Source organism: Typopeltis vanoorti, chromosome 12 (assembly GCF_054136105.1).
Source record: "Typopeltis vanoorti isolate ZY-2024b chromosome 12, IOZ_Tvanoo_1.0, whole genome shotgun sequence".
In the NCBI taxonomy this organism is placed as follows: domain Eukaryota; kingdom Metazoa; phylum Arthropoda; class Arachnida; order Uropygi; family Thelyphonidae; genus Typopeltis; species Typopeltis vanoorti.
Window position 1 is genome coordinate 137498909 of NC_143560.1, and position 24660 is coordinate 137523568.

Genomic DNA, 24660 nt, shown 5'->3' on the forward strand with positions numbered 1-24660 from the left:
TAAATGCAGAAGGTGATGGTTTTTCAGTGGAAGATTTAGTAGAAAAACTTGTTAGCAACGAAGCCAAAAAAATGAAGACGAAATTAAAGTTCCTACCAAAAAAGTTTTAGGAACGAAAGATTTAAAAAGGTGCTTGAATGACATTGAAAACGTTTTAAATTTTTTCAGTGAAAATTATCCTGATTTAAGAAGAAGTGTTATTGTTAAGTGATCAGTGTTAAATCCAATAAATCTGTATAGGCAATTGTTAAATGAAAGAGAAAAAAAGCATAAACAATCAACTTCAGATTCGTATTTTAAAATGTTGTGATTCTATCTTTGTTTGGTATGTAATATTGACTTTTTATTTAATAAAGCTTTTCAAAAAAGTCTTTCATTTTCTTTATGTATGAATATATCCCTATTATGGCCATAGTATTTTATCTCTGAGAACGAAGTTTCGCTTAACAAAGTAATTTTGTGGAATGCATCTTTGTCAATCGAGGTATACCTGTATGTATGTATGTGTGTGTGTATATATATATATATATATATATATATATTGAGTGATCAAAATTAAACTATCTCTGTTTAAGGCCTTGTTAAGTGTCACCTGATGATCCAAATGTTGCAAACCTTGGCAGGAATGCATTATCTGTCATGCAAAAGCAATATCTGAGGGGGGGGGGAGTTCCAAAATTCACCACCAGTTGGTGCTGTATGATGTACTGAATGTATACGTAGTAAAGTTTCTGTGTGTGTGTGTGTGCGTGTAAGATGGAGAGAAGTGATGCAAGCATATTAGCACACTGTTATTCACTTCTATTCATTGGGTTCCGTTCACTGTGCTGCTCTTCCCAGTATACGACAAACTGCAACCTTTGGACATTGTGTTCAAAGGCAGAATGCAGGTCAGGACTGATGTTGAGCAGATGTTGCGTTATGCTGTTTTCAGTGCTAGCAAGTTATTAGGATGATTCCGATAAACTGTCTTTGAAAAATCCTCAGAGCCAGAACAAGCAGAGGGGTCAGATCAGATGAATGAGGCAGCCAAGCAGTGGGAAATGCACAGCTGATCACTTTGGCTTCTGTGAAATATTCTCAAAGAACCTCCTGTACTGATCAACTGATATATAGAGAGGGGGGGAGGGCATCCTGCATGAAAATGACTGAAACCATGTACAGGTGCTGTTGCAGCTGTGATACAACAAAATTTTTTATCATATTGTGATACCTCTTGGCAGTAACTGAGCAGGTCACAGTATCCAACTGGTGAATGTCCTCAAAGAAGAATGGTTAAATGATAACCGAAGCTGTAAACCCACACCAGACAATAACATTGGGTTAATGCAAAAGAATCTGTTGGACTGCATGAAGATTTTGCATAGCCCATACCCAGCAAATGTGGGTAGTCACAGCTCCATTCAGGTGAAAGTGGGCCTCATCTCCCCACAAAATCATCCATGGCCATGAAGCATCCAACTCCACTTGAGCACGGAATGTTAAAGTGAATGTCAGTAGACTTTTAAAGTCCTGCAGGTGCAACTTCTATTCCTGTGTCAAGGTTATCTTGAATGGGTATAAATGCAGAATCTTCCATAGAATTTTCCAGACAGTTGTGCAAGGCACATCCGTACAGCACGTGCACTGCATAAGCAAATGCTGTTATTCATGGCCTGCTCCCAATGGCAGTAGCAACTTCATTCGCTTGTTGTGAACTGACTTGTTTGTGACCTCTGCGAGGTCTAACTCCCAACGATCCCATTTTACTAAAATGACTAATCATTTGTTGCAGAGCACATGGAGATAGTGGACCTCGTCAACATTTGTTCAAGAGACGAAATTCGTCGAGTGCAGCAATAGAATTGCAATTGTTTAGATAATACAGCTTCACGAGCAAAGTACGTTGGGGGGAAAGGTTAGTTCCATCACTGTGGATGGTATGAACAACCAGAATGAAGGGGAAATTCCTGTGTCCATCTTTTTAAACCCTCCTGCCACTTGCTGAGTTGTAATATGCAAATTCCATGCATTTGGTATTTACAATGTCCCTGGTAGTGAATTTTGGAATTAATTTTTTTTTCTCTCAGACATCGCTTCCACATGACGCACAATGTATTCTTGCAAAGTTATGCAGCATTTGGATCACTGGATGGCACTGCACAAAGCCTTAAATAGGGATACTTTCATTTTGATTACCTGTATATAAAAGCAAAGCAATCCTTTAAGTCCCTTGCACTTCGTGTATTCTAGAACATTTTTATAGTAAGTTGACACAATTAATATGCTGCAAAAGGAATGACAATTCTCTCAACCCATCGTTCTGGTATTTTTGAAAAAGTCAAATGGAACAAATATAGAACCTATTAAATATGCAGGCATTCTATTAATCAAACAACTTTTAAAATTATTTAACAATATCTGGCATCAAGGAAAAATCCCAGAAAGTTGGAATGAGGCAATTATCATTTCACTATACAAAAAAGGTGATAAGTGCAACTGTGAAAACTACAGAGGAATAAGTCTCCTATATACTGGTAATAAGTTATATGTACAAATATTAACTTCAAAACTTAAATCATATGTAGAAGATAAACTTTGTAAAGAACAAAATGGCTTCTGAAAGGATGATTGCATATTGACCCACTTTTACATTAAAAATCTTAATGAAAAGCATTGTGAATTCAACATAGAAACACCCATAGCTTTAACAGAATCTTCAGAAACAAACTTTGAACCATACTCAAGAATCTGAACATTTCAAATCAGTTGCTTGCTTGAATAACTAACGTGCATCAAAGCAACCAAATAGATGTAAGAATCAATGAAAAAGTTATAGAACAGAAATCAATAAATAGAGGAGTCCAATAACATTTCTAGAATATCTAAATTAGAGCCCTAAATTCCAATCTCTGAATGTTTTTCAATGGGGTTTATAGCCTTGTTAACCTGAATGGTGGCAAAACTGAATCTTGTGTTGTTTCTTACAAAAGAAAAGGAACCTTTTTCTTTCAGTCTTACTTTTCACAATGCCCACATTCCTCAACATGGTAAGATTGTGTTTTTTCCCTACAATCTTTCTTGGCATCTCAACATCCAAGAATTTAGGTTTTCCTCTTTTTCTAAAGATGATACTTTAATTTTTTGAATAGCTATTAACCCTTTACAGCAAAGTCTCTCTATATACCACATGCTATTATAACAAATGGTTGAAAAATAATTACTGAAGTTCCCAGACGTACAATGCAATTCTAAAAAATTCACTAGCAAACTATCTATTATAAAAATTACTCCTATGGTCCTCTGGTTTGCTAGGAAAATCAAATGACAAATCCTTCCAGTCACATTTGGTGTGATGCATCTAAGGACACCCTAAAACCTTCACCCAGCACAGAAGAGGTTGATTAATATGTTTATGCCAGTATGTTTCATGCTGTACCAGTGTAACCTATGCCACAAGAAACAGCTCTACTCTCTTTCAAATGTTTGGTTCCTCCTACTTGCATTTTCTACAATACGGCCGCTGTTTGCTGGAAGTAGTACTGTTAATTCCTGTACTTTCTTTTCTCTCTTTCTTCTAAACCTGTTGATGCACATGCAGTGGCTGTTTGACACTGAACTTGCAGAACACATTTTTCATCCTTGTTCTGTTGCAGTTTTTTGGAAGAGTACCATCTATAGGTGTTCAATATTAGCAAGTTTGTTCTTTTTCCACAACTTTCTGCTATTCCACAGTATTACTGTATTAGAAGTTGAATAACTTCTTGTATATGGAATGACCTAATTCAAAAAGTGACTACCACTCAAGGTGAGCAAAGAAATCAACACAGAAGGAAAGGAAGTACACACTGATCAATAATTGTTCTGTTATTTCAAAGATGCACAAGAACAAGAATACAAAAAACAACACAAAGCCAGTCATCATAATGAAAGATGGTGGCAATGGTATGACAATCCAGGGCAGGTTTCTCTAGTCCCTCAATGGTATAAGAGGAAGGGCTGAATGCTGCAGTCTATATAGCATCATGCAACCAAGTATGCATTTATGTTGACCATTTACTGTGCATGTAATGGACACTTCCAAATGAATAATTTGGAAGTGTCCATTACATGCACAGGACATATCAGAGCACATGTTTTCTAGGAATGATTTCAAGAATGATACAGTTTCTCTGTCATAATGAACAAGTCTCCTGTTACCAGATCTCATTTGAAAAAAGAAACATTCTTTTGGATATAGTAAACAACCAAATTCAGCACAAATTCTCTAATTTGTTTGATTTTCAAATCCAAAAAGCCTAAAATGAATAAAGACTACCAGCTAAATAAGATTTCATCCGTAAAACTGTATGACACTAAAGGTTAATAAAATCTTAAATTTATGATGAGTGAATAAGTTAATCTCTATTCAGTAGATAAAATGACTCGCAAAAAAATAGGTTTGAACTCACCTTAATAGTTTCAACATCTCCAGTTAAGCCTTGAGTAGATGAATGAAGAGTTCCTTGTTGGTCTTTTAATTCTTTAACCGTAGATTCTAGAGTAGTGATCTTGCTTCCTATGTTAGCAACACTCTAATAAAAATCAGAAAGAAACTTCAATATGCCTTATATATTTATTCCTATGATAACATTCATTAATTCAGCACTTTGAACTTTTGCAGTGAATAAAATATATGAAGGAAAAAAGTAACAAAATAGATATAATAATAAATTCAAGATGCCAAGAAATTATTGGGCTACTTGCATATAGAGGCTAATGACTTCACATCACTTGCCTAGGTATCCCATAGTGCAAAGCACATATCCTTATGGACATGTAAGGATATCATCATGTAAGGAAGGACATCACTTTAAATTTTCACTTCCAAAGTTAAAAAATCAATACTTTTCAATTCTCTTTCCAAATTTCTGGCCAACTGGGCAAAAGGACAGTGCTTCAGCTACCCAACTAATAGGCCATAGGCTGAAATCCCCTTTGTGAGCACAGATGTTTGTGAATGTATTTAGATGATAACCAAATTTCACTGTCTATCAGTGTGAGACCACTATCCTATTTACTGGAAGCATGAAATGGCTTGAAAATAGTTTGATTTTTGGTTTCTGGAGCAAGGTTTCCAGATTCTTTCTTATTCTTAGAAGTACTGTAATACTATAATACAGATGTACTGTGGGTGAACTACAGTACAGATGTACAATAAGTTTACAATCCTTCAATGATCGATGGAAATATAAGTAAAAATGTCTGTTCCAAAAAGAAAAATTGTTTATTCCACAACAAAGGCAATAATAGATACTATTTCCATAAAGAAGACATAATCAAGAACCATACCAACTCTATAGATCTATAATATATAGATAATGCTCTGAATCAGAGCATGCAGACTGAGATGGCTTGTTCATGTGGAAAGAATGGACAAAAAGAGAATGGCTAAACAAGAGTGCAAGACATGGCCTGATGGGAAGCAACTAAGAGGAAGACCATGTCAATGTTGCAAGAATAACATCCAAAATACTTAGATGGAAATAACTGACTAGAATGGAAGATCTCAAGCCAGAAGAGAGCAGAAGAAGTTCATACTTACAAGAAAGAAACTTCAAGGTTTAGTATGCTAGAAGAAAAAGGCTTCCATAAAGTTCTGTTGTTAAACAAGAAGAGGTAACAATTTCTCTGTTATCCAAAATGTGAAATAAACTTCAACCGTTTTAATGTCACTAAATATAAATCTTTCTCCTGACTTTTTTTTTAATCACTTGTTGTATGATCACCAGTAATAATTCCAGTGTTGCTAGAGATATGTAGCAATATTATCTCAAAGTCAGTTAACAACAATTTCAACATATTGTCCAAGAGGACCATGAGAGAAAAAAAAAATAATAAAAAATCACAGCCTGTTACAGGAAACTGAAATATATAAAACAAAACCTTGAAAATTAACAATTTTTAAAACATGCTTTTTACTAAAAAAAATAAATTAATAAAAAAAAAAATGCAAACTCTTTCTCTATTCAACTTATGTTAGCATATGAATAAATTTTAACAAGATTCTTTAGTCATATTTGATTTGTTGGATAGTTTCTTCTACCCCTTTCATACGTTTAGCCAGCACTTTTTTGGTCTTCCATATTTATTTGTATATTTTATATGTATACAGTAATACGGCCATTTAATTTATAGCCTAATGTATTGGTTTTGTATTATTTTAAGATTGTAAATGTTCTTCATTTAAAGTTTTGTGATGCATGATATATCCAGTTGCATTTCGAAGCAATTTCATTTCTGCACATTCTGAATTCACTTTTTAACTTTCTGTTTTATGGTTAAGGCTTCACTTCCATTTAATAAAGTGAGGTTTAGATATTCTAGTATACTTCTGTACTAAGGACGGCTTAAATGCTGGTCTGGTTGGCCAAGTAGTTGGCATACCTGCACTCCAACCAATATGCAATAAGCTCAAATCCATCCAGTGCAAGACCTTTCCTTTCCTTTAAAAAGGCCTAAGTAGCTTGAAATATTTCTGTTTGGTCTGTAGAAATCATCTAAATTATGTGAAAAAAAAAAAATAAATAAATAATGGCAGAAAAACCCACCCATTGCATTAAGCTTTAAGAACCTTTTGTGGGCAAGAGTCAACATTATAAAAACTACTATAAGCCATTTAAAAAAAAATAATAAATATATAAAAATTAATTAATGCCTATCACATTTTTATATAAGACAGTTTAAACTGTAACAATAAAGGAATAATTTACAAACTTTGAACTTTATGCCCTGTTTATGAGGTTGTCATATAGAAACATCTGGACTAATATGTACAGATCTGGTTGTCTGGGTTTCTACAATGAGGAAGTGGTAGAAAGAATTCTAAGGAGAGTGATCAAGATGGTGACAGAATTAGGAAATGCTCCTTATGGGAATACAGTGAAGATTCATGGATTACAACTGTTTAACTTTTGTTTGTGGTTCATTAGCATTTGTGGCAATAATGCATCGTGACGAAAGGTAAAAGAAAATCTAACAAATAACTGTTAAACTTGGTATTATCTTATGTACACAAAATTTAAAATTAAAAATTTTATTTAACTTCAAGCTATTTGTTTTCAAATTAAGAATAAACCAAAACTGTGATATTTATAAAGCATGTTTACTGAAAAGTGTACTGCTCAGTATTTTGATATAATACTGAACATTCTGCACCACCCACATCATCACTTCAAAATTGAGCCATTGTATATTTATTGAAATAAGGTACTGTCCAGCCACAGATGCGAGACCCCTCGACACTTCTGCACATGGCAGAAGAAGGTGAATCCGATCTTCCTGGCAGATTGCCAAGAAGAGTCAGTTCATGTTGAAGGGGAAGAAAGGAAAAAGGCAATGTACAAATTTGTCACCAACATGTGAAATCACATGCTTTATACGTAAAATTTTCCTACTGTTGTATAAACAAAATAGTTACCACTTTAAAAACTAGAATTTTCATAAAAGAAAAGCTAATTTTCCAGTATAATAATAAACACTCATCCCATGAAACACATAGGGTAATCAATGTGTTTCATGGGATGAGTGTTTATTATTATGCTGGAAAATTAGCTTTTCTTTTATGAAAATTCTAGTTTTTAAAGTGGTAACTATTTTGCTTATACAAAAGTAGGAACATTTTACGTATAAAGCACGTAATTTCACATGTTGGTGACAAATTTGTACATTGCCTTTTTCCTTTCTCCCCCTTCAACATGAACCGACTCTTCTTGGCAATCTGCCAGCCAAGGTTCTTGCATCTGTGGTCTGATAGTATACACATAAGACAACAACATTTGTTTCACATCTGTTCTCTTTAATGAGGTGTATGATCACACACATGGCAATACCCAGTGAGATTTTTCATTTTTGGTGCAGGAAGAGCCTGAGATGGTTCTTCCTGCACTTCTCACTGTAGAAACACCCAGGCAACTAGATATGTGCATAAGTACCTTCCTCTCGGTCCAAGGGGTTAGTTACCAGGTGATGCACAGTTCACTTTAGTGGCTGCTGTTGATTCCCTTATGAAAGTTAGATGATACTCTGCATTATGTTTTTCCCTGTTTTTGTACTGTACAGTATCTGAGAATTTAGAAATTTGAAATTTAGTACAGAAAGTGAAGAAAGAACTTTCTGTACTACTTCAGGTCTTTAACCAAACATTCAGCAGATATTAACATCATAATCTGTCAAACTCTTATGTTCTTATTTTATTCTGATATGTATTTCTTGAATAATTATTCAAGTACGATACATGTTCAGTTAATTACATATAAATATTTTATTGTGATGCATGTTTGTGTTGTAAAACACTGGAAATAATATTTGGCCTTGAAAAAAAAACATAATGCAGAGTTTCATCTAACTTTCATAAGGGAATCAACAGCAACCATTGATGATAACTGATGAACTGCAGCCAAGGAGAATAGAAGTTGAACTGCAGGACAGTGAAAAGAGCACATTCGAGGCTATTTGGTGTAAGATCGAGACTAGCAGAACAAAATATACAGTTGAGTGCTGCTATAGACCAGGTGATGGAATAAATGATGGAGATAGTATGCATAGGCAAATAGACTCAATGAGTGGAAGACGGGTAATTATTATGGGGGATTTCAACTATGGTAATATTGATTGGAAGGAGGAGAGGACACATGGGAGGAAGGAAATGGATTTTATGCAGTTACTAAGGAATAACTACCTGAGACAGCATGTAATGGAATATACTAGGGGTTCAAGAGTGCTTGACCTAGTAATTGCATCTGAGAATGTGACTGTAATGAATATGACCACGTTGCCACCAATTGGTGAGAGTGATCATAAGGTACGGATATGGTACATATGGGAGGTAACTAAATGTGTGGAATTTTCAATTAAGACAGGGTACATGTGGAATTACCAGGCTGGTAAGTATGACTAGCTTAGGAGATTGCTTGGTTCAGTGTCATAGCATGTAAAACTGCAGGGGTTGGATGTTGATAGTGCATGAGAAGTAGTTAAGGAGCGTTTGCAGGAGGTAATGGCTGACTGCATACCTACAGTCCTGATAGTAAATCAAGTGGGGGTTAAATGGATGAATAACACCATTAAGCTTGAGTTGCAAAGAAAGAAACAACTGTGGAGGGAATTTAAAGAGAAAGGTGACCTGCAGGCACGCGAAAAGTATAAAGCACAGGCCAGAAGGGTAACTAGTGTGGTAAGAAAAGAAAAAGCAGATTATGAAAGGAAATTAGCGACGCAAGCTAAAGAGAATCCCAAACAGTTTTTTCGATATGCTGCAAGTAAAAGATTGATTTTAAGGAATGCAGATAGTAGGGAGGTAACTGAATCAGTTGAAATAGTGGAATTACTGAGCGAGCACTTTGCAAGAGTATATCATCCAGGTGGTGATATTGAAGGAATGAAGGAACCAATAGCTTATACGGGAATTGAAGTGAATGAAATGGAAGTGAATAGTATATTACAAAACCTTAATGTGAATACATCTGTGGGATTGGATAGTATACCAGCTCGGGTCTTACGTGAAGCAGCAAAAGAATTGTCAGTGCCCTTGACCATTTTGTTTAATTTGAGTCTCAGGTCTGGGTTAGTCCCAAGGGGGTGGAAGGAGGGGGAAATAGTTCCACTGCATAAAGGAGGCTGCAAGACTGCTGTTGCAAATTACCAACCAATCATCATATCAGGAGTCATTGTCAAGGTTTTGGAGAAAGTAGTCAAGAGAAAAATACAGGAATGGATAGATGATAATGGGATACTGTATGGGGGACAGCATGGTTTTGTGAAGGGTAGATCATGCCTCAGTAACTTGCTCACGTTTTATAACACAGTGACGGCTGAACTGGATAAGGGTAATGGGTTTACAGTGATACTGCTGGACCTAGCTAAGGCCTTTGACAGGATACCACATGGAATTCTAATCAGTAAACTGCGGCATATGAGGATGGATATAGCATTGGTAAGATGGATAGGAGGGTCGTTGATGGAGAGATATCAGAGAGTACTTTATTCAGGAGTAGAGTCGAAAAGAAGGCCTGTGACTAGTGGTGTGCTGCAGGGTTCTGTTCTTGGACCACTGCTGTTTAATTTGTTCATTAACGATATAGGAAAGGATCTGAGAGGTACTGTTCATTTGTTTGCTGATGATGCAAAGTTGGGTAGAGCAATAGTGAATCCACATGATGTCAAAATTTTGCAGGATGATTTGGATAGATTGGAAGACTGGGCTAAGGAGAATGGATGTCAGTTTAATGTGGCAAAGTGTAAGGTTATGCATTTTGGGGTGAAAAGAATAGTAGCAGTATACCACAACATTGGTGGAACTGTACTCCAGGAGATTGACAAGGCCAGGGATTTGGGAGTGTTGGTGGACAGAGAGTTGAAGTTTAGGGGGCACATTACAAAAGTGGCTAAATCAGCTCATCAGATCAGCTGGTTACTGAAGAATACTTTGACAAGCAGAGACAAGCAAGTTATTGTTCCTCATTATCGAGCCTTGATAAGACCCCATCTTGACTACTGTGCTTAGATCTGGGCACCAGAGTTTCTTCTTGATGGGGAAGAGGTAGAGAGGATCCAGATGATAGCTGGTCTGTGGAATGAACCTTATGAGAACAGGTTGAAGATCTGTGGGTTGCAGAAGTTGGTTGATATGTGGAAGAGGGGTGATATGATTGAGACATCCAAATTACTGAAGTGATTTTACAAGATTAATTCAGAGGAAATTTTTCAGAACAGGTATGGTGGTGAGAGAACTAGGGGCCATCCATGGAAACTGGGCAAGAGTGTGGTTAGCAAGGGTGTTAGAATTAGGTTTTTTGGTTGGTGAATGAGTGGAATAAGCTGCCAGTGTCTGTTGTGGGTGCCATGACTGTGAGTGAGCTCAAAGCAAAGTATGATAGTTACTGTGTGGATGCTGAATAGTTGTTCTGGACATGATGTTTAGGGCCTTACTCGATGAGTCTAAGGACTCCTTGGAGTTACCCGTAATAATAATAATAATAATTAATAAAAATGTAAATAATTATGTAGAGTGTACTGATAGTGCTTATGTTAACATCAAGGAAAGTGTGATGTTAACATCACAGCAAAGCAGTTATAAAACCTAATTTCTTTAGTGTGTCATGGAGGATTTTTGAATACACAGTGCAAGAAATTAGTGAAGAAAAGTGCAAATAATAATTCAGTAAAATTTTAAGAATCTATTTACCTCTGGACAAAGGCACATGTGACAGCCATATCACTAAGCATAAAGTTAAGAATCCAATGTGGCTGATGCAGTCTGCATGACATCTCGCATTTGGTTAGCAATAGAGAATGCAAAAAAGTAAGCTGGTAAGCTGAGGAGAACATAACATAAAGAGAGAGAGAGGTAAATTCAAAATTATGGAATAATATGGATCCAGAATTTCCATAAATTCAAGGAATAAAACAAATGTTTTATTTAGAAAGAGCACGGACAGCTTATTCCACTCATTCACTACTCTCCAAGCAAAAAACCTAGTTCTAACACCCTTTTCCAGTCTATTACTAGCAACTGATATATATACAAACATTTTCAAGGTACTTCTTATAGGAATCTGTTCAAAAATTAAATAACAGGAACAGTTGATAATTTCTATCATTAGTAATTGAACAAAAGAAACTAATATATGTACTTCCATTATGTTATGCAAGAACTTGTATTCTTCATTTTGAATGGAAGGAGTGTTGTTTATATATTCTCTCAAATACTAGAGAATAGGACTATTTTGTTTCTTCAGTTAAATTCTCCTGTCTCATGTTGAAAGCAGAATGGATAACTACTACTAATACTTTGAAATGAAAACACAATACAGGCAGATTTGATATAATTAATCCACTCTGCTTAGTTCAATAACAGAACAACTTACAACTAACTGTTGTAAGTTTACTTGAAGTTGCCTACAGTGCAATTAATGAATTACTAAGATGATGATATATCTTGGCCTATATATATGTGTGTGTGTCATTATGAGTTTCTTAATTTTCAGATAGGGTTAATATACATTCATCGTTAATTGTTTGTAGAATTTAAACTGGGAAAAAGTATGAGAAAGAGAAATTAATATAAATTATAATTCACAATACAATTGCTTTTTATATGTTCATTCAAATGAGTTGTGTATATAATTACTGTAAATAATATTTGATGTATTATTATTTTTGGATATACTTGAAGTAATTACTTCAGCTATAATAATGATTAAAGTGGTTGAAATTAGGTTAAATACATGAGTCTGTAGAATCTCCAGTGAGAATGCAGTTGATGTTTTCCAAGTTTCCATACTATTTTCACAATTTTTTTTTTTTTTAGTTGCTAATTTTATACCAAATTTATCATAACAATCACTCAGTTAACTTGGTCCCATGAAGGTTTGTAGTGGATTTAATTAGAGGTATAACACCAGCTGCATAAAGTAAACAGCTGAGTTGAATATCTCCAATTACTCCAACAGGAACATGAAAAATTATCAATGGAGAATGTATAGAACAAGTACAATCTTTGAAGCAGTCAAAGGTGCACTAAAAGTCAGAAATGCAAGATCTGACAAGTGGACTAATTTCATGGAAAATTAAAAGTACATCAATTGTAAACTTACTCCTGTAGTATTGTCACAATATCTGTACACTCCTTGAGGGCACACATCAGGAAATTAATGATGATGATGTATGAATAAAAATATTAAAAAAATGGAAAAAATAAAAATCTGGAATGACACAAAAAGTTTATAATCATTTGTAAATGGGAGTTACAAAAATTAGTAAATTCCAGAAAGGATTTCTGTTTTAGGTCAGGGACTAGTCATTACTAACATCATGTTTCATCATAAAGATTTTTTTTTTTATTAATTTTATACACTGTTATGTGCCATTCAGTTGTTTACGACTCTTGTTAAACCTGTGAATAAAGACTCTCCATCCTACTTTACCTCATCCTTTCTTTCAGTAATTGTAAGTTCAAGTTGGTAAGTTCTTTTATGTTGTCCATCCAACTCTTTTGTGGTCTTCCTCTTCTCATTCCCTCAATCTTTTCCCCAACATAGCTGCCTTTTCCCATTACTCATCAGCTCTCATAATATGTCCAAAGTACAGCAACTTCTGTTTAGCGATCATCACCACCAAGGAGCATTCCATCTTTATATTCTCTAAAACCTTCTTAAAATCTTCTATTGGTCATTCTTGCAGTCCATGGGATTCTTAATAGTCTCCTCCATCCACATAATTCAAATGAATCAATTCACTTTCTGTCTTTCTTCTTAAAAATCCAGCTTTCACATCAATACATCACTACTGGAAATACCATTGCTTCAACAATTCTAACTTTCATGGCCTTATCTATCTTTCATAATTTTTGTCAAGTTTAACATTACTTCCCCCCCCCCCCCATTACTATCCTTTTAATTTCATCTTACCATCATTTCTGATTCTGAACCCCAGTAAATCATAACTTATAATGATTTCTATTTTATTTCCCTCTACTATAAATTCATTTAAATTGCCAGAAACCAGCACTTTTGTTTTGCTGATGTTTAAATTAAACCCAGCTTTGTTGCTTTCTGTTGTTACCAATAAAATAAACCGCTGCATATCTTCCTTAGTTTTTGCTAAGATATTATCTACATATCTTAAATTATTTTTCTGTCACTAATCTTATTTCCAGCTGGATCTTTGTCTAAATCAATTATTCTCATAATATATTCACTATAAATATTAAAAAAAGGTAAGGCAACAGTATACAATCCTGTTGTATTATTTTCTCCACTTGAACATTATCTGTTTCTCCAAAGACTGTTTTTACTGAAACTTCATGGTTGTCATACAGTTCTCTTATTAAGAGAATTTAGATGTTCAGATATACCCATTGATCTCATTACAATTCAAAGTCTGTTGTGATCTATGCAATCAAAAGCTTTCTTATAATCAATAAAACAAATGAATACTTCCTTCTGAAATTCTCTTGTTCTTTCCATAATCCATCTGATGTTTGCTATTTGGTCTCCAGTTCCTCTACCTCACGTAAAGCCTGCCTATTCTTGTGGCATTTCTCTATTCACATATGGCTCCAACCTTTGTTGGATCACTTTCAGCATAACTTGCATGTGAAATTAAAGTGATGGTTCTATAATTCTCACAATCACTGAGATTTGATTTTTTTGGAATTGGGATGAATACTGATGTTTTCCAATCTCTAGGCCAGTATATTTTCTTCCAAACCTGTTGATAAATTTCAGTCGATATATTCACTTCATTCCCAGCTAGTCTCAATAATTCCACTGACACACCATCAGTTCCAGGAGCTGATGGTGTATCAGTGGAATTATTTTCCTTTTGGCAGCTGTTCCATTGTTGATATCACTTCACTTTATATTATCATGGGTTCCTCAACAAATTCTCGTTCAATATTATTATTTTCTTGTACAAATCCTCTACATATTCTTTCCATCTTTTTTTTTCACTGCTTCTTCTTCCATCAGATATTTCCCAAATTACTTTTTACAATTCTAATCTAAGAAAAAACGTACCTGTAACATCATTTATTTTTCTAAACAGATCTCTTGTTCTATCCATAATAAAATTGCTTTCTTCAATTTCCTTGCACCTTTATTTTAGATGTTTTTCCTTATCTTTCCTAACACGTCTTTGAAAATCTGCACTAAGTTGTCCAACTCTATTTCCCTTTCTTTTCTTCTTTCCTCTGCTATATAAATAGTTTCTTCTGGCAACCATTTACAATCTTTCTTTCTTTCTTGTTGCTTTACTTAGTCTTCTCTGCTGATTCTATGATTGTACATTTTGTTTCTTCCCATAGTTCCTCTAATTCTCTTCCTTTCTTCTGCAAACTTTTTACCAATTTCTACTTTAAATGCTTCATTTATAAGATTTAAATCAAATCTGATACTGTCCTTTTGTTTCATCTTAGTTCTTAATTTCAATTTAACTTCAGCTATCAATAATTCATGATCTGTCCCATAGTCTGCACAGTCAGGTAGTGTTTTTGCTACTTGAATAGCACTCTTCCACCTTCTGCTGGCAACAATATAATCTATCTGATTTCTGTATTTTCAGTGAAGTCCATGTGTACAATCTTCTTTTATGTTGTTGAAAGCAAGTGTTTGCAATAAAGCAACTGTTCTCAACACAAAACTCCAACATCCTTTCTCCTGCTTCATTCTTAAGTCCTAAACCAAATTTTCCAGTTATGTCTCAATCTTCTTTTTCACCCACTTTTACATTCCAATCACCTAATATCAACAGAAAAATCAATGAGAACCAACAGTTATCATCCTATATAAATAACTTTTGAATTTTTTTTTTTTTGCTTTCTATAGGAGCTTTTATTCCTTCTTGAGTTCACACAGGAGAAAGAAAGACTAACATAAACACTGCTCTCTATATGACAGCAACATAAAGTCAAACTCTTTTTTGTATATCAAATCAGAGAACACTGAATTCAGAACAAATTTCCCTTCTATATGAAAGATTCTAAAGGCATAACTAAAACATGACAACAGCAGCAGCAAATCAAGAGTCTTAAATAAAAAAACAAACTTTGATGGGGTCCATTTCTATATGAACTGGGAAGCAATAAAGTTTCTTTCAGATTCAACTGAATAAATCCTATGTTGATTAATGAATACTAAAAACTTCACACTTATCTCTTTATACAAGGACATCCTTTCTCAGACTTCTATTTCTAACCCTTGTTCTAATTTCCGTTCTATCTTTATATATACAGAAGACAGAAATTTTCCAGCTTTTTCAGCTGTGTTCTTTTCATCTTTTCGAACAGCCAAATGCTTGACTACATTCAATAGCATTCTTTCAACTTCCACACATGCTCAGAAATGCAGATGATCAACTTCTGCTCTAGTCCACTATTGTGCACTGTTATTACTAATTTCAGTACTGTGCTTGAAACAATGATAAAGTTCTTTTCAAAGTGCAGGAAAGTTTATTTAATTATAATTGCAAAATGAAAGCAACAGAAATTATAATAATTCTTCATTTCATAATTTTTTATGCACTGAAATAAGTTCATTTAATTATTCACGCAACATGAATTACAGCGGGGATGTTGGCTTCTCTCATCAGCAACAACATATTTTGTAAAAAACGTTTATCTAGATACAAACAGCATCAACATTACAACCCTTTTGACAGCTCATACAAAATCATGATTAACGTATAACATCTAATTTAAATAAGTTTATTTTATAACTAAGAATACTTCAGTAACCAAAAATAACATTGCTAAATATCTTCCTTGTGACATTTTATTTTTATAAAATAATGTCTTATTACTAACTTCTTACTTTTAAATTAATTCTTTTTATATGTTTAATTTGTGGGATATCTGATTTAATACAGATATCTTATAATAAGTTTTATTACAGGTTGCAAGGTTGTCACCCCCCACTGAAGGAGGATGGTATGGAGATCAGTGTTTAAAGCATTGGTTGCAGATCTTGAAACTGAAGTGTTTGAGCACCACAGTGTTTGTCATATAAATAGGAGTAACTTATCATTGGCAAAATCATGGAGAAAGGAGGTCATTTATGTTTTTTTTTTATTTATTATTATTTTTTGTTTTTTATGTTGCTCCCACCCACAAAAGATTATTTGTAAACCTATAGTACATTTTGTACCATGGGTGGACTAGGGATATTTTTTCTCCCTATTTTTATAACTTTTATACATTTTTTGTTTTTCATTCATTTTTTACATAGTCTAGAACCCCTCCTCTAGAGACTAAACATGGAACTTTTTCAAGCCACTTCAGGCCTCCGATAAGCAGGATGGTGGTCTCACAACACCAGGACATGACATTCATCTCCCATTTAAAGACAATCACAAACACCCATGCTCACAGTAGGATTCGAACTTGCAGCCTGTTGGTTGGAAAGTGAGTATGCTAACTGCTCCACCAAACAGTTCAGCCCTTTAGTAGATCAACATGATGGCTATCCAACTGTAAAGGGTTTGAATGCAAGAAATAAGATAATAATCTGCTGAACAGCTCAATGCCAGACTTCATCAAATGTCATGAAAACATCAAGTGCAATAGCACAGGTTTCTCCAAATCTATACATGTTGCACATTAAAAGGTGGAGGTGTTGGTTAATTCAAGTGAAAGAATCTTAATGGTCGCTGATTAACTGGTGGGTCAACAGTTAGATGGCAGATTGTTATCTCCTTTTTGGAATGAAATGAATACAGAATTGACTTGCTTCCATGTGGTGCAGAAATACCAGCTGAGTACAATAGTGTAGAGACAATACAGGACAGTGTTCTTACTAATGTACATTTTGCAGAAATGCCACAGAAAATATAGTAGTTCCTGGTTTGGTTTCTTATACAGGAGTTGAAAAGAATAATAATGCCAAACAGTCAGTCAAATTTTTAGATGGTGTTACAAGTAGTGTCATTCCAAGTGAGGGAGAAAGGAAGAGATAGACATCACACTGAATAGCCTTTGCTATGAATCAAAAGACACAACTGCCATATGTGCAGAAGATGATTTTTTGTCACTTGGCATGAGAACAAAATTTTTTGCTTGGAAAAGAATGAACAAATATGGAATGAAAGATAATGCTGAAGATAGTTATTAATGCATTGTCAGTGAATGAGCTGATAGTGCATTAATAACAGTGAAAAGGAGATGGGCAATGTGTGTGTGAATACTGATTAGACTCACTGTGTTCTAGGATTCTACAGAATGCTTAGATAATAATAATAATAATAATAATAATAATAACAGAGTCAATTCTCAGCATAGAAAACATCTCTTTAGTGAAATCTCTCAGTAACAAAAAGTCCTAGTTAAAGTTTAGTAACATCAAAGTTATGCTAGAATAAATCAAATTATTCACCTGTTCTTTACATGTGAGAGTCAACTGTAATAATATATCTGAATGAAATGTCTTTTCCCCCACCATGAGTCTTTACCAGTGAGAATCACAATTACAGTGGTATCTTGCTAATCCGAACCCTCCAGTAATCCGAACTGGTTTTAAATGTAATTTCCCAAAATTATGACTTTACCACATCAATAAAACATATAAGTTTGAAGAATGTAGCATTCTCAGTTGCTACTGCTTGGGAAGTCATCGAACCTGAGGCAATTCGAGCGTCAAGGAAAAAACTGTGGCCTTCTAGAATTTATCAAGATAAGTACGGTGATACACAAAAAGAGGAAATCCAAAACTTGCATAATTTGGTTAAAAATATAAATCCAGATGTTGAAATTTCACAAACAGGTGTTAAGGAATGGATTACAGGTAGAACCGAAAGTGAATTCAAAATCAAATCAGATGCTGAAATTATAAATATGACACTACAGAATGAATTAGAAGACGATGATGACGATAAAGAACTCGAAGAAAAAAAAAAGTAAAACACGAAGAGGCTTGGTCCACTGTTATTCCATCTGTACATTAATGATATAGGGAAGAATTTGACAAGTGACATACAGGTATTTGCTGATGATGCAAAGATAGGTAGGGTAATCAGGAATGCTGCTAATATGCAGTACTTGCAGAAAGATTTGAATAGGCTGGAATTGTGGGCATTGGAAAAAGGGTGTCAGTTCAATATTAGTAAATGTAAAGTCATTCACTTTGGCGTGATTAGATATTCAATGTTGTATTATATTTGCAGGATTTAGCTAGAAGAATCTGATGAGGCTAGGGATCTTCAAGTGTTAGTAGATAGGAAGTTGAAATTCAGGGTCCATAAGGCAAAGATTGCAAATACAACTCAAAAGATAATTACAATGCTGAAACGAATGTTCACATGTAAAGATAAGGATGTCATTTTGCCTCTTTACAAAGCCTTGATAAGACCTCACTTGGACTATTGTGTGCAGGTCTAGTCTCCTGGTTTCTGTTGATTCTGATATATTGGAGAGAGTACAAAGGAGAGTGTCAAAAATGATATCAGGATTGTGGAATACCGATTACGATGACAGATTGACAATTTGTTGATTGCAGACTAGCAAACAGGAGAAAGAGAGGTGATATTGTAAAAATAATCATAATTAAAATTCTGAATATTTTTACGAATTGTTTATGTTAAAATGTTTATTAGTTTTAGTTTCATAACACACATTGTCGGCACTTGCGATGTGCCCGTTATTGAAATTGTTTTGTCAAAAATTATACGTAAAGAAGTCAAAAAATTGATGTACTTACCAGATTTGATATTTGTATTTTTTAAAGAATTTTATTGTAATTTAAAATTATAAAAGGTTGTGTTTTATGAAGACATTCTCTTGTTGCTAATGGAGACAACGTGTCAGCCATTATTTATACCTAACTTCTTGCTTACCAGTTTCATGGAGTGCGCATGCTCGCCGAGAAGTTGGATGTGTGATTGACAGCTGGCAAGGAAAGTGTTCGGTATCTGAGTAACGGCTGTAAACAAGAGAGCGTTCGGAAGGAATTTAGAACACAGGGCCGGCAGATATTTAGGTTCGGAAGAACTTAAGTTTTTTTTATGTGACAGTGGGAGGAAAATTAATAGTATATTCCAAAATAGGAATCGTGAAACTATTAAGTTTTAATGTGGAATAAGTATGTGGATAAATAAAAGAAAATATTGCTATATGCGTTTTAAATGGAATATTGGAGGAAACACTAATTGAAAGATTTATAGTAGATTCCGAAAAGGAAATCGTAGAACTGTAAGTTTTTTTTAATTGGAAGAGTTAAGACTGTCAATAAGCATTTAGTGAATAAAAGAAAAATTTGCTATTTACGTTCTAAAGGAATGCTCGAGAAAACTCTGATTAGGAAGTTTCATTTGTATTAAGGACGCCGGATCTGACTATTATTTCTACTGAAGAAAAGAGACAGAATTAAGTTCGGAAGAATTAATGTGTGCTACATAAGTGATGAGAAAGGATCCTGTAAAAATGAAGAATAGAGTCATATAATCTTCGGAAAAGGGCCTTGACCGAGAAAGAAATTGGCTATGAACATTTTTTGTGATTGTACAAACAAAGTGTTTAGTCTAGTCTTAAGTGTAAGTTAATTTTAAAAAGGCCTTGGATCCAATTAAATTTGTAGTTAGTTATGTAAAGTTGTTCGAAGTGTATATATATATTGTTTTTGTTTTATTAAATGTGTTTATTTTGTATTTCGGTCTTGAGTCAGTGATTATTTGGATTCTGAAAGAAAGAGTTAAGATCACTGCACCAACTGGAGTGAACCCTTGTGCATATAATAATATATAGGTACACTCGGAAATAAAAAAATTGTTAAAAACAGAGATCATCTCTATGGTAGGATTAATATTATGATAATATCTATGAATATTCTCTATATAAAAATCCACCAATTATTAACAATATGATTGAGACTTACAACTTCTGAAAGGTATCATACAAGATTTCAATTGATGGAGGGTAGGAAAAGAACGAGAGGGAATCCTTAGAAGCTGAGAATGAAGGATGACAAGAAGGGTGCGAGGGCTACATTTTTCTCTAAGAGGGTAGTGAGTGATTGAAATGGACTGCCACTGGACGTTGTGAGTGCAAGCAGTGTGAATGAATTCAAGAATAAGTATGATAGCTGGTGTGTGTAGTATGTGGCCTCCCTCAATAAGTCTCATGGAGGTCTCTCTCCATGGAGTCAGAGACTTATAATGGAGTCTGAATAATAATAATAATTATTATTATTATTATTGAGAAAAACAGGGCATCCAGAGCAAGTGGAATCTTTCAAGCTAAATTCCCCTTCTTGAAATTTTTGGAACCATCGCTGGCACTTTTGCACATTCAAAACATCATCGCTATACACTATACACTTCTTGAATACTTTTTACGGTGTTAGCAGCATGTTTGCCTTTTTTGATCTCATAAAGCATGATGTGCTCTTCAGTGACTCCATAGTAATAAAGAGTTATTTAAACAATAACTTATGTATGATGTTCTTGCAAGGTGGAATTCCTTAGAATGAGGCCATCTCAGCTTATCAGGCACTTATAAAGCTTTAAAAATCATGATTAGAAAAGCTGAGACAAGTTTGAACAAGTCTAGTAAAATGAAGGACATTAGTTTTCGGATGACCTGACAGATGGTGATAGTCATATCCTTTCCAACCTACTGGATTCAAATCCCACTGTGATATCAATGTCCATGGTGGATGCTCACCACCCAGTGTGAAACCAGCCTGTTTTTCAGACAAGTAGCTTGAAAGAGTATCATGTCCAGTATCTAAAGCAGGTATCAGAAATTATCTGTCCTTATCCCACTACGGTACTAATGTGCTATAGGTTTACAACTTTCCATGGGTAAGATTATCATAAAAAAATGCTAACATGTTTCTTCTACGTGAATTTATAAAGAAATTTCACACATATAAATGGCGCAACATATGGAACACTAGTATCATGAGTGACTGCATGAGATGAGGACCATTTCAGAATTGCACTATTCCCAAAAAAGAGCTTGAACAGTATGTCCTAACTAAAACTAAAATTAACTATTGCAAAAGAAAATGTCTTTATTATGAAAAGAATGATATAAAGATAATATTTATTACTAAAATGACCTGAACTTCTTTAAAGTCAATATTTTCAGGGGGAAACACACACACACACATTAAAAATTACATTTCAATATATTAAAATCTGCAGTATATTTTCAGCTATATATCTTGATTTTTAGTACAATAAATCATATATAGTGAGAAAATCTAATTTACTTCAGAGAGTGCAGAAAGATCTTTAGGCATCTGCTTGATTTCTGGAGCTGCGGCAATGCTTGCTATCATTCGATTTGTTGTTTCTTTCAGGTTTTGAACCTGTAAAAACAAACATAATTTAAAGAAATATTTCCAAATAATGTATAGAGAATAATTATATGCAAGAATAAATAAATATGTAGTTACTAATATATAATCATTGCAATAAAATGCATGCAAATTGGCATACTAAATTAACTGATTCAAAAAACACATAAGATGTATATATATATATATATATATATATAATTATTATTGGTGAAAAGACACATTAGAGATATATATATATCCCCAATGTGTCTTTTCACCAATAATAATTTCGGCTAAGTCTGCTATTAAAATGGTCCCATTACAATGACTAGCCACTGAAAGTGAATACTGAATAGTGCCTCTGAATAAGAAACATATTAAAAATCTCATTAAATTCCATCAAACCTGGAAGGAATTATCAATCATTCAAATTTAACCAGCATGGTTGGTCAAGGGGTACAGGGTTTTCACTACAAAAAAATCTTGGAGATTATTATAATAAACCATCAGCTCAACAACCCTTACTGCATCTACAGAGGATTGCAATTAGGACTGTGGGATTATGACATTGAGTACTCAATCCATTGTTTACTTTCTTTCTGTGAGCTTATATACTTCATATAAAATATTTCAGACACAAACTTTGTTTGCTTACATTTGGATAGGATTCAAGCAAGAATATAATTTCTTGGTATCTTTAATTTATATTGTTATATTTTCGTTTTTCATCCCATCTAGTAACATATATCCTGCAGTTCTTCTCATAACTTGCAACTGATGTAAACCATTTTTCATCTTAATATGAATTTCTTCTTTGTAAGTTAAACTAAAACCAAAACAGCTGAAGCAGTTTACTTGTTCAAGAATTGTATTCAATTGTATTGAAAATATGTTGAAAAAAATATCGAAAATACATATTTTACTACAAACTGGTTCTCTTCTTTGAAAAGCAATAATTCTGATTTTTGCAGTTATTTCCATATCAGATTTTTCAGCAATAAGATTTAAAGGATGCATAGAATACTGTCATTCATCATTATTGGCCAGGAATACTTGATTATCTGCATACAAGTGTATCAAGACTGCAATCACTTTGTAATGGGATATTACCACAACTGTCAGCCTCCAATGTCTGACCATGACATTAGAAAGTGAATTATTATTTTTTAGAATTTCAGAGTTTAGAAGAGGAATCAAATTCCTCCCATTAACTAACTCAGGAACTAAATGAAGAAAGGTTTAGAAAAATTTCTCTAGTCGGCGACTACGCCCTCCATAGCTCAGTTGGTTTCGACAAAGCCCTTTAGTTGGGAGACTGGATTCGAATCCCATCTATGAAGAGAGGAACCTTTATCAGGGGTTTTCAATCAAAGGTGAGTTAGCCAGTCACACAGAGTTGGAAAGGTTTTTTTTTTCCTCCTGAAAACCTGGGTTTTCATCCCTCCAAACAAAACAGGCAAACTGGTCCTGTGAACACACATCTACAGACATTGGATACTAGCTGTGAGAAGGAAGAGATTAGAGCCTTACCATGTTATCTTTCCACTAAACATTATGGATACCAGGTAGTGAGCCATAATAGCCAATCTCCTGGATGGAGCTGACATTTAACAGGACAATCAGCAACCAGACTCGACTATATGAAAACACTATTTCCACAGCACTACACATGCCTGGGTTAAAAAACTGCACATAACAAATGTTTCTAAAGTGGTCATGTCGCTGCTGCTGCTGCAATACTATACTGGCTATATATTTCAATACAATAAATACGAACAAGAACTTTTAAAACCTTAATTTCGAATGCCAGGTATTGCAGAACATTCAAGAATGTTTTTTTAACATATGGAAACATGTTCTACCTTGACTTCTTAACATATTGCTGTTCCAATTCAATGAATAACTATTAATGTAAAATCATAACATAATGTAAAACATATGCTGGTTGAAGATACAGAAGTGTACAGAGAATGTGAAATTGGGAATGATTGTCTTTCACTTTGAAAGACTTAACTGACACAAGCAGTGCAAAACAGTAGTAGAAAATTTCAAGAGGAATGCAAACAGGAAACTTGAAATGTGGAAAGGTAGCTGGATTATATGATGATGATGGTATTATTAAGAGACACCCTACAGGGAGGTCACATACTACGACACTAATTGTCAAAAGTTATCATACCTATTTACACACAAAACATCCAATGCCAATTCATTCCACTCACACACTACTCTATGAGAGAAAAACTCTAGCTCTCATCAACTTGACAACATTCATTCTCAACTACCAAGGTTGCTGCTCTCTTGTCCTTTCCTCACCCTCCATAAAGTAAAAATTCCATCTACTGAAATCCTGTATGACTCTTTCAGAAGTGGTAAGTCTCAATCGTATTGCCTTTTGCTATGGCAATTGATGTGAAGTCATTAGCCTCTATATACAAGTAGCCCAGTGGTGAAGATACTTTATATGCAAACCTTGTTTGCTTACACTTGGATAAAAGATTTAACCAAGAATATAATTTCTTGGGATCTTTAATTTATCTCTCTCTTTTGCCTGTTTGCTAGTGTCTGCAATCTACAAATTTTCCATCTGTCTTTATAATCTGTATTCCACAATCCTGATATCATTTTTAACACTCTCATTTGCACTCTATCGACTGTATCAGAATCACAATGGAAACCAAAAATCCACCTGTACACAACAGTCCAAGCAAGTTTTATCAAGGCCCTGTAAATAAGCAAAATGAATTCCGTATCTGTATTATCTTTACCTGTCAAGATCGTTTCAGCATTGCAATTACCCTTGGAGTAGTATTTGCAATCCTTGAACTTTGCCTTCCTATCTACTAAAACTACAAAATCCCTAGCCTGATCA

At 34.2% G+C, this 24660-nt stretch overlaps 1 protein-coding gene across 5 annotated transcripts in view; it reads right to left on the reverse strand.

Moving 5' to 3' along the window:
* LOC150101248 (uncharacterized) overlaps window positions 1-24660 on the reverse strand; it is a 392942-nt gene that overhangs the window by 156337 nt on the left and 211945 nt on the right. For all 5 annotated transcript variants that reach the window (XM_090401379.1, XM_090401381.1, XM_090401383.1 and 2 more), the window contains 2 exons: window positions 21720-21818; window positions 4431-4553 (listed from right to left, as the gene is read on the reverse strand). In XM_090401379.1, coding sequence (XP_090257505.1) covers window positions 4431-4553; window positions 21720-21818 — 222 coding nt within the window. The remainder of the gene's footprint in view (window positions 1-4430; window positions 4554-21719; window positions 21819-24660) is intronic.